This window comes from Hesperophylax consimilis, chromosome 3, assembly GCF_061612785.1.
Source record: "Hesperophylax consimilis isolate HC1 chromosome 3, BYU_Hcon_1.0, whole genome shotgun sequence".
Taxonomy (NCBI): domain Eukaryota; kingdom Metazoa; phylum Arthropoda; class Insecta; order Trichoptera; family Limnephilidae; genus Hesperophylax; species Hesperophylax consimilis.
In genome coordinates, this window is record NC_142838.1 from 37,110,969 (window position 1) to 37,120,973 (window position 10,005).

A 10,005-nucleotide genomic window follows, 5' to 3' on the forward strand; every position below is an offset into this window, starting at 1 on the left:
ATATATTTTTTTAGTTTAGTTTGAAAGTAATCGATAATAATATAAGTCTAATATTAAAAAAAAATAATATAAATTTTTAACCTGAAGATGAAGGAAGGAAGATTCAATCTTCAGTAAAACCAATATATTTTTTTAGTTTTGTTTGAAAGTAATCGATAATAATATTAGTGTAATATTAAAAAAAATAATATAAATTTTTAACCTCACTAGGCCAACATGTGTTGATTATTACATATATTGGAAAAAGCACAACCCCTGCATGAAGCCCAGAATAAAATCATTATTATTATATTGCAAAGCACAACCCCTGGATGTAGCCAAGAATAATAGCATTATTATTACATTGCAAAGCACAACCTCTGCATGTAGCCCAGAATAAAAGCATTATTATTACATTGCAAAGCACAACCTCTGCCTGTAGCCCAGAATTAAAGCATTATTATTACATTGCAAAGCACAATCCCTGCATGTAGCCCAGAATAATAGCATTATTATTACATTGCAAAGCACAACCCCTGCATTTAGCCTAGAATAAAAGCATTATTATTACATTGCAAAGCACAACCCCTGCATGAAGCCCAGAATAAAAGCATTATTATTACATTGCAAAGCACAACCCCTGCATGAAGCCCAGAATAAAAGCATTATTATTACATTGCAAAGCACAACCCCTGCATGAAGCCCAGAATAAAAGCATTATTATTACATTGCAAAGCACAACCACTGCTTGGAGCCTAGAATATAGGTATTATTATTACATTGCAAAGCACAACCAATGCATGTAGCCCAGAATAAAAGCATTATTTTAATAATTACCCGTTCAAGAAATAATTTCGATATTTGAAAATGTTTCACCAGCAGTAGGAAACTTAACATTACTTCGGGCACACAAACACACCCACAACATACTTCTATAGGTTTATTTCTTCAGTGGCTTAACCTAATAACAAATAAGACAATGCAATAAAACTCACTTACTCCTCTTGAATCATTGTGTCGGTGGATTAGTGAAGTTGTGGTTGTGATAAAAAAGAAACATAAAAAATAGAGATGTTAACAATCTGGTCGATACTGAGTGTTTTTTTGTCAGGGTAAGTTCTTTTACGTCATCTACAATGCTTTTAGATAATTCGTAACATTTTTGTCTAAGTTTGTATCCATGTACTAACATTTTTTTCAATTTAATTTGTAGTAATTATATTGTAAGGCACGTATTTGTCAATTTTGGAGGCCGGAATAGCTGACGCCGCACTATGAATCATTTATTAGGTAATCAACACATAGATGCATGGAGAAAAATGAGTATTGATGATTTATTAAAATCCTATCAAAAACGGGATTGCAGGCCTTGTCCTATAAACTTTTAGTTGTTTCATTATATAACGGAACATATGTTCATGCACCCGCGTTTATCCTGATAATAACCAAAAACGAAATGCGAAAACTCGTGTTCCGACATCGCGATAATTCGTGTATTATTTTTTTGAACTGATTGTTTTTTACATTTTTTATTTTTTCAGTGCATTGTTTATTACAGTCATAGACAATTTATCGACCACCATGTTAGGCCCGTGTTGTGGTGGTCGATTATGTATAGGACATTAAAAATATATATTTAAAGAATATATTAAATTAGAAATATAGTAGAGTATTTTAAAAATATGTAAAGTATAAAATATCAAAAAAAGGAGTATATAATATAAAAGAGTATAAGAAATATATTATTTATAAAAAATATTTCAAAATAAGTACTGCTAAGTAAGCTAATAAGGAAAAATAAGCTGATGATATTTTATATGTGAGAGTTGGATTGTTTATGTAAAGTTCATAGTAATTTGAAAGAATATATCAAAAGTATGAAATATAGTTGAATTAAAAAAGCATAGACTATAAAACATAATAAAGAGTAAAGAATTTATAAGGAGTACGTAATTTAAAAAATTTAATGAATAAATATTAGCACAATAGAAAAATATTATATACTGTTTATATTTTATATCTGCGAGTTACAGTGTAATTCATTTGTTAAAGGCCTGTAATTCCGTTTTTGAACAAATTAAGAATAATTTGAAGAGTCAATAAACTAGCAATATTTAATAATTAGCAATAATTCAATAGGCCGGTTGAGGGAGACCCTTTGAACTCTCCATCCGGACTCTATCGACCCAACCAACGCCTTTTATCGCAAATGGAGTATATTATTCTGAAATATGACGTAGGCCCTTATAACAGAAATGATTTTCTGTTAAAGGGGCCGTTTTTGGTGTTCTTTGAAAAGTATTTCTATGAAAAATGAGTTCAATAGGATTATTGTCGAAATCTTATCATTTATTCATTAAAAAAGAATATATTTTAATAAAATTATAAGCTCATCTCACTACAGAATTCCTATGTTGAGATGTGCAGCAGCACAATTATAGTTAATTATAAAAAAAAATGGGTGTGTCAAGCCTACGCAAGACAGAAGTGAAACTTCTAGTATTCTTCTCTCTCTCTCTTTTCATTTCATTCTCTCTTTTTTTCTGTCTATTGACATATTTATAAGTAGCATGTGATAAAAAAAATTAAAAGTTATAAAAAAAGAAAAAAAAAATTAGTTAAAGCGGGGATCGAACCTCGGTTCTTCACGACCACAGTCGTGCGCTCTGCCTGTAGACAGCGAAGATGAGTTAGGAGAGTGAGTTAAACTAGGTATATAATATTAGCTAGGCTCCTATAGCGAAATGATCCCGTTTTTTCGTCACGGTCATGAGTCGGTTTTACTCCGGTCCTCGAAATTGCATGACGCGCGTAAAGAAGTTTCACTTCAAAAAATTCCTGCAAAGTTATGGATGTAATTACGATCTTTTTCAAGCGCGTATGTAATGATTATTTTTATCAACGTCGCATACACCTTGCTAATGTTTTCAGTATTATTAGGGCTTTTTTATACTAATTTTCATATATTTATTGGCAGGTAGAGTAGAAATTAATATTGTTTAGCGTTTGCCAACGACCATACCATGTTGAACACACCGGTTCTCGTCCGATCACCGAAGTTAAGCAACATTGGGCGCGGTCAGTACTTGGATGGGTGACCGCTTGGGAACACCGCGTGCCGTTGGCCCATTTTTTATGGTAATTTCATGTTTTTATTTATTTTTTTATCGTTACTATCATTAATAATATCATAAAATTCTTTAACTTTTCAAGTATGCTACAGGCCTAAAATATTACTTAGTGGATTGATATTATGGTCAACCATTGAAAAAAAAAATTCCTGCAAAGTTATGGATGTAATTACGATCTTTTTCAAGCGCGTATGTAATGATTATTTTTATCAACGTCGCACACACCTTGCTAATGTTTTCAGTATTATTAGGGCTTTTTTATACTAATTTTCATATATTTATTGGCAGGTAGAATAGAAATTAATATTGTTTAGCGTTTGCCAACGACCATACCATGTTGAACACACCGGTTCTCGTCCGATCACCGAAGTTAAGCAACATTGGGCGCGGTCAGTACTTGGATGGGTGACCGCTTGGGAACACCGCGTGCCGTTGGCCCATTTTTTATGGTAATTTCATGTTTTTTTTTATTTTTTTATCGTTACTATCATTAATAATATCATAAAATTCTTTAACTTTTCAAGTATGCTACAGGCCTAAAATATTACTTAGTGGATTGATATTATGGTCAACCATTGAAAAAAAAAATTCCTGCAAAGTTATGGATGTAATTACGATCTTTTTCAAGCGCGTATGTAATGATTATTTTTATCAACGTCGCACACACCTTGCTAATGTTTTCAGTATTATTAGGGCTTTTTTATACTAATTTTCATATATTTATTGGCAGGTAGAATAGAAATTAATATTGTTTAGCGTTTGCCAACGACCATACCATGTTGAACACACCGGTTCTCGTCCGATCACCGAAGTTAAGCAACATTGGGCGCGGTCAGTACTTGGATGGGTGACCGCTTGGGAACACCGCGTGCCGTTGGCCCATTTTTTATGGTAATTTTATGTTTTTTTTTATTTTTTTATCGTTAACATCATAAAAAATTTTATATCATTCTTTAACTTTTCAAGTATGCTACAGGCCTAAAATATTACTTAGTGGATTGATATTATGGTCAACCATTGAAAAAAAAAAAGGCGTTAAAAACAAAAAAATAATGTGCGATGGCCGAGAATCGAACTCGGATCAACTGCTTGGAAAGCAACTACGCTGACCATTACACCACCAACGCCAGTTGTCGAGATGAGCTAAGAAGCATTTATATTTTACTTCAAAACTTTGACTAGATCAAATGAACTTTAATCGGTCCCGCATTTTCGTTTCGGTCATGAGTTGGTTTTACTCCGGTACTCGAAATTGCATGACGCGGGTAAAGAAGTTTCACTTCAAAAAAATTGAACTTAATATAATATTGAAAATAAAAACCAACAAAATTATTACAAAAATAAACATTACATTTATTTAGACTAAAATTACAGCTGGGCAGTACGTTTGAAGTTTGCAACAATAATTAAATAAGTTTTACAAAGTTACACAGTATATATCGTTATGAACACAATCGCTAAAATCTTTAAAAAACCAATTGAAATACTAAGCATAGATTTTTTAGAAGATTTTTATGATTAATTCAGTTAATTGTTTTAGTGCACATGCGCAGAGCAATGAATCACATCGCACGTTTCCTGACGGTTTTCTGTTTGGAGGTGCCACAGCTTCCTACCAAGTAGAAGGCGGCTGGAATGCTTCAGGTAACGAAGATATTACAGAATTCACCGTTTATGGCAAAGCCTTGAATGGAAAGTAAATGTTTATTTATTTTTAGATAAAGGTGAAAGTATTTGGGACCGGTACTGTCATACAACAAACCACATCAATAATGGAAGCACAGGAGATATATCTTGCGATTCCTACCATCAGTATGCCAGAGATGTGGAGATGTTGAAAGAACTCGGGGTGAACTTCTATCGTTTCTCCTTATCCTGGTCTAGAATTCTTCCTACAGGGCTTGACAACAAAATCAGCCCTGACGGAATCGCCTACTACAACAGACTGATTGATCTATTGGTCGAGAACGACATCTCACCGGCGGTGACCTTGTACCACTGGGACCTTCCACAACCTTTACAAGATCTTGGAGGATGGCCGAATCCCTGGATGGTAAAATACTTTACGGACTACGCCAGAGTAGCCTTCAGTGCTTTTGGAGATAGGGTGACGGATTGGCTAACATTCAATGAACCTATTGACGTGTGCGACGGGGGGTACGGAAGTAATGCAAAAGCTCCAGGTGTACAGTCTCCAGGTAAGTATTCTTGACTGAGCGTCCTGTTTTAACTCAACCGTTTGCATTTTATTTGTGTGTAAATTTATAAAATCTGCTGCCTTATCTGCCGTATTTTGACCGAGTACCCTATAATATTAACAATACGTCCAACTCCAGTGAAATGTGGCAATTTCAACAACTCTAGCCGTTAGAAGGAGCCAGTGTAGCATGTTGACTTTGATATTTCTTTCAATAGCGGCAAATTGAATTTATTTAGTATTTGGAGGCAGTGTTTTGCACTTTCTAATTTGTGTTATGCAATTTTGATTAAAAAAAATATAAAATATCTTTAATAAAGTGGGTTCCGTGGTTCAGTTTAGGAACAAACAGTAAAACCACTCCCAAGCCGTTTTTTTGGTGCCAAAAAAAGTTGATCTGTTGGTAAATGATTTCATTAAATCCTAGCAAATAAAACGATCTTCATTATGTAAAACGTAGATTAAACTATGAAAATACTATTATAATGTTTATAAGGTTAATGTATGCAAAGCTGTGTTAGTTCCATGGAGCATTCTCTGTTCAAGTTGATGTTATAATGATTGTCAATGTTGATGTTCAAAACTCATTTTTGTATTTTTTTATGTTATACCTCACAAGAGCGCCCCTGTCTGTACAGTGTAAAGGCAGGGGAGCTATGTCACTACCAGGTTGGGCAGCCTTGTGGGGCAGGTTAAGGTAGGGGCTGTAAGAAAGTATTTGTTAATGCGGGTCTTGTAGAGGCCCGGATTACATGAAGGAGGAAAAACAGAATTTTGTATGTGTTTTGAAATAACGAATATAATATATTTATATACATAAAAAATATTAACAAATAAAAATATTATTCATATAATTAAATATATTGATCAGATATGACCTGAAATTTTCATTGCCAAAAGTATATTCTGATTTGTTTTTGGGGTACTATGGCATTGCAATGCTGTCCGAAACGTTGGTTAAAGAAGGAGGTAGCGCGAAACGGCATAATACCTACCCCAAAAACAAATTACTATAAATATATTGATAACTTTTTGTAAAATTTCTCGCAATTATATAAGTATTTTTAAGGTATAGGTCGATTCAGGCAGTTGCTGACGGTTTCACCTCATCCTCACACTCTATAAATGCTGGCGTCCCACAGGGATCGGTTCTGTCTCCGACTTTGTTTTTGTTGCATATCAATGACCTTTTGACATGTGAACCGATTCATTGTTACGCGGATGACAGTACAGTTCATGATAGCTTATTGTTTGACAAGCCCCCAAAGGGCACGCAAACTCCAACGGCTCGGAGGGCTTTGAAGCACATAATGGACGGTTATCTCGAGAGTATTTCCTCCTGGGGTAAAAATAATCTCGTCGAATAACGTTTCAAAGACCCAATCCTGTCTGATTACGTCTAAAAGGGATCTAAATGATAATCTAGTCTCCTTCAACGGAAGCAATCTTCCGAACAGGCCTTCCATTGATATGCTTGGTGTAACTATAAGTGACCAGCTCAGGTACGGGGGCTCCATCGAAGCCAGAGTAAAGCTGGCCTCTCAGAAGCTGGGCGTACTGTACAGGGCCCGCAGATACTTTAATAGTACACAACTGCTGACCCTGTACAAATCGCAAGTGCGCCCTACTGTCGAATTTGGCAGCCATCTCTGGTCCGGAGCCCCTAAATACCTGAAAAAAACCCTTGACTCTGTGCAAAAACGGGCGGTCCGTTTGATAGATTCCCCAATCTTAACAAACGGACTGCAATCTTTAGAGCACAGGCGTCAGGTAGGTATGCTGTCCTTGTTCTATCGGTATTACAATGGAAGATGCTCTGAGGAACTAGCGTCATTGATCCCTTCGGCACCGGTGCATAGTCGGGATACACGCCAAACGCGCGCCCAACATTTGTACACGGTTGACATTTGTCACATGAGAACGGGTCGCTTCTACGATTCGTTCTTAAGTTCAACAGCTCGGCTGTGGAACGAACTGCCGGCCTCTGTGTTTCCTCCCTCCTACAACATGGGACTCTTCAAGACCCATGTTCACTCCTTCCTCTCTACAAAAAGACCCTCCACACAGCATCCCCAAAGATGACATAGTCCCTGAGGGAAATTATTTTCTTCAGGGCCTCCTGTGTGGAGTTAATATAAAAAAAATATATAAAAAAATTTATTACCTTTCTAAACCTTTAAAGACAGAGTTAAGCCCCCGCATTCCGAATTTATACAGAGTTATCTTTCAATGCGACTAAATCATTTGTTTCTATTTAAAACGAGTCGTGATTTATTAAATATTTTCACTATTTTCGCTTAATTATTATCGTTTTTTTTATATTAGCGCGCTTTCTCTAACATTGGTATTTACATATATCCTTTTCAAACCATCTTTGGAAGCTTACTATGCAGCCTTCGGCTTAATACAAAAGCAGGAACGTCATACGTGCGATATTTAATTATTAAAAAATTTCTACTTCTATAATTTACTAACGAAAAATAAAGAATATAATTTGACATCGTATGAGAAAATCAAGGCGCACAATTCGTACTCGTTGCCATCAAAATATATGGGAAACGTCAGAAATTGGAGGTATTATTAATATTATAGGGTATGCTTTGACTGAGCTTTTCAATATTATGGAACCTACCTACTAAAGTTCGAAAAAAGAATTGTCCTTAAAATAGTGATTTTTCTTTGGAAAAATTTAAAAAAATGGGTGTGTCAAGCCTACGCAAGACAGAAGTGAAACTTCTAGTATTCTTCTCTCTCTCTCTTTTCATTTCATTCTCTCTTTTTTTCTGTCTATTGACATATTTATAAGTAGCATGTGATAAAAAAAATTAAAAGTTATAAAAAAAGAAAAAAAAAATGGGTGTGTCAAGCCTACGCAAGACAGAAGTGAAACTTCTAGTATTCTTCTCTCTCTCTCTTTTCATTTCATTCTCTCTTTTTTTCTGTCTATTGACATATTTATAAGTAGCATGTGATAAAAAAAATTAAAAGTTATAAAAAAAGAAAAAAAAAATTAGTTAAAGCGGGGATCGAACCTCGGTTCTTCACGACCACAGTCGTGCGCTCTGCCTGTAGACAGCGAAGATGAGTTAGGAGAGTGAGTTAAACTAGGTATATAATATTAGCTAGGCTCCTATAGCGAAATGATCCCGTTTTTTCGTCACGGTCATGAGTCGGTTTTACTCCGGTCCTCGAAATTGCATGACGCGCGTAAAGAAGTTTCACTTCAAAAAATTCCTGCAAAGTTATGGATGTAATTACGATCTTTTTCAAGCGCGTATGTAATGATTATTTTTATCAACGTCGCATACACCTTGCTAATGTTTTCAGTATTATTAGGGCTTTTTTATACTAATTTTCATATATTTATTGGCAGGTAGAGTAGAAATTAATATTGTTTAGCGTTTGCCAACGACCATACCATGTTGAACACACCGGTTCTCGTCCGATCACCGAAGTTAAGCAACATTGGGCGCGGTCAGTACTTGGATGGGTGACCGCTTGGGAACACCGCGTGCCGTTGGCCCATTTTTTATGGTAATTTCATGTTTTTATTTATTTTTTTATCGTTACTATCATTAATAATATCATAAAATTCTTTAACTTTTCAAGTATGCTACAGGCCTAAAATATTACTTAGTGGATTGATATTATGGTCAACCATTGAAAAAAAAAATTCCTGCAAAGTTATGGATGTAATTACGATCTTTTTCAAGCGCGTATGTAATGATTATTTTTATCAACGTCGCACACACCTTGCTAATGTTTTCAGTATTATTAGGGCTTTTTTATACTAATTTTCATATATTTATTGGCAGGTAGAATAGAAATTAATATTGTTTAGCGTTTGCCAACGACCATACCATGTTGAACACACCGGTTCTCGTCCGATCACCGAAGTTAAGCAACATTGGGCGCGGTCAGTACTTGGATGGGTGACCGCTTGGGAACACCGCGTGCCGTTGGCCCATTTTTTATGGTAATTTCATGTTTTTTTTTATTTTTTTATCGTTACTATCATTAATAATATCATAAAATTCTTTAACTTTTCAAGTATGCTACAGGCCTAAAATATTACTTAGTGGATTGATATTATGGTCAACCATTGAAAAAAAAAATTCCTGCAAAGTTATGGATGTAATTACGATCTTTTTCAAGCGCGTATGTAATGATTATTTTTATCAACGTCGCACACACCTTGCTAATGTTTTCAGTATTATTAGGGCTTTTTTATACTAATTTTCATATATTTATTGGCAGGTAGAATAGAAATTAATATTGTTTAGCGTTTGCCAACGACCATACCATGTTGAACACACCGGTTCTCGTCCGATCACCGAAGTTAAGCAACATTGGGCGCGGTCAGTACTTGGATGGGTGACCGCTTGGGAACACCGCGTGCCGTTGGCCCATTTTTTATGGTAATTTTATGTTTTTTTTTATTTTTTTATCGTTAACATCATAAAAAATTTTATATCATTCTTTAACTTTTCAAGTATGCTACAGGCCTAAAATATTACTTAGTGGATTGATATTATGGTCAACCATTGAAAAAAAAAAAGGCGTTAAAAACAAAAAAATAATGTGCGATGGCCGAGAATCGAACTCGGATCAACTGCTTGGAAAGCAACTACGCTGACCATTACACCACCAACGCCAGTTGTCGAGATGAGCTAAGAAGCATTTATATTTTACTTCAAA

The 10,005-nt window shown here is 35.0% G+C and overlaps 1 protein-coding gene and 6 non-coding genes across 7 annotated transcripts; all 7 read left to right on the forward strand.

Annotated features, from left to right (window-relative positions):
* The first annotated feature begins 953 nt into the window (after window positions 1-953).
* Window positions 954-5,574, forward strand: LOC149425403 (myrosinase 1-like). Its single transcript, XM_089650628.1, has 3 exons — window positions 954-1,091; window positions 4,651-4,754; window positions 4,829-5,574. Exons 1-3 carry the CDS (start codon window positions 1,051-1,053, stop codon window positions 5,320-5,322), a joined length of 639 nt encoding a protein of 212 aa, XP_089506754.1. The 5' UTR covers window positions 954-1,050; the 3' UTR covers window positions 5,323-5,574.
* LOC149425404 (5S ribosomal RNA) lies at window positions 2,988-3,106 on the forward strand. Its single transcript, XR_016305749.1, has one exon. It is a non-coding gene; the product is annotated as a 5S ribosomal RNA (ribosomal RNA).
* On the forward strand, window positions 3,430-3,548 carry LOC149425405 (5S ribosomal RNA). Its single transcript, XR_016305750.1, has one exon. It is a non-coding gene; the product is annotated as a 5S ribosomal RNA (ribosomal RNA).
* Window positions 3,872-3,990, forward strand: LOC149425406 (5S ribosomal RNA). The gene has a single exon (XR_016305751.1). It is a non-coding gene; the product is annotated as a 5S ribosomal RNA (ribosomal RNA).
* Window positions 5,575-8,711: 3,137 nt separating the features above from the next.
* LOC149425407 (5S ribosomal RNA) lies at window positions 8,712-8,830 on the forward strand. Its single transcript, XR_016305753.1, has one exon. It is a non-coding gene; the product is annotated as a 5S ribosomal RNA (ribosomal RNA).
* Window positions 8,831-9,153: 323 nt separating this feature from the next.
* LOC149425408 (5S ribosomal RNA) lies at window positions 9,154-9,272 on the forward strand. The gene has a single exon (XR_016305754.1). It is a non-coding gene; the product is annotated as a 5S ribosomal RNA (ribosomal RNA).
* Window positions 9,273-9,595: 323 nt separating this feature from the next.
* LOC149425409 (5S ribosomal RNA) lies at window positions 9,596-9,714 on the forward strand. Its single transcript, XR_016305755.1, has one exon. It is a non-coding gene; the product is annotated as a 5S ribosomal RNA (ribosomal RNA).
* Window positions 9,715-10,005: the final 291 nt, after the last annotated feature.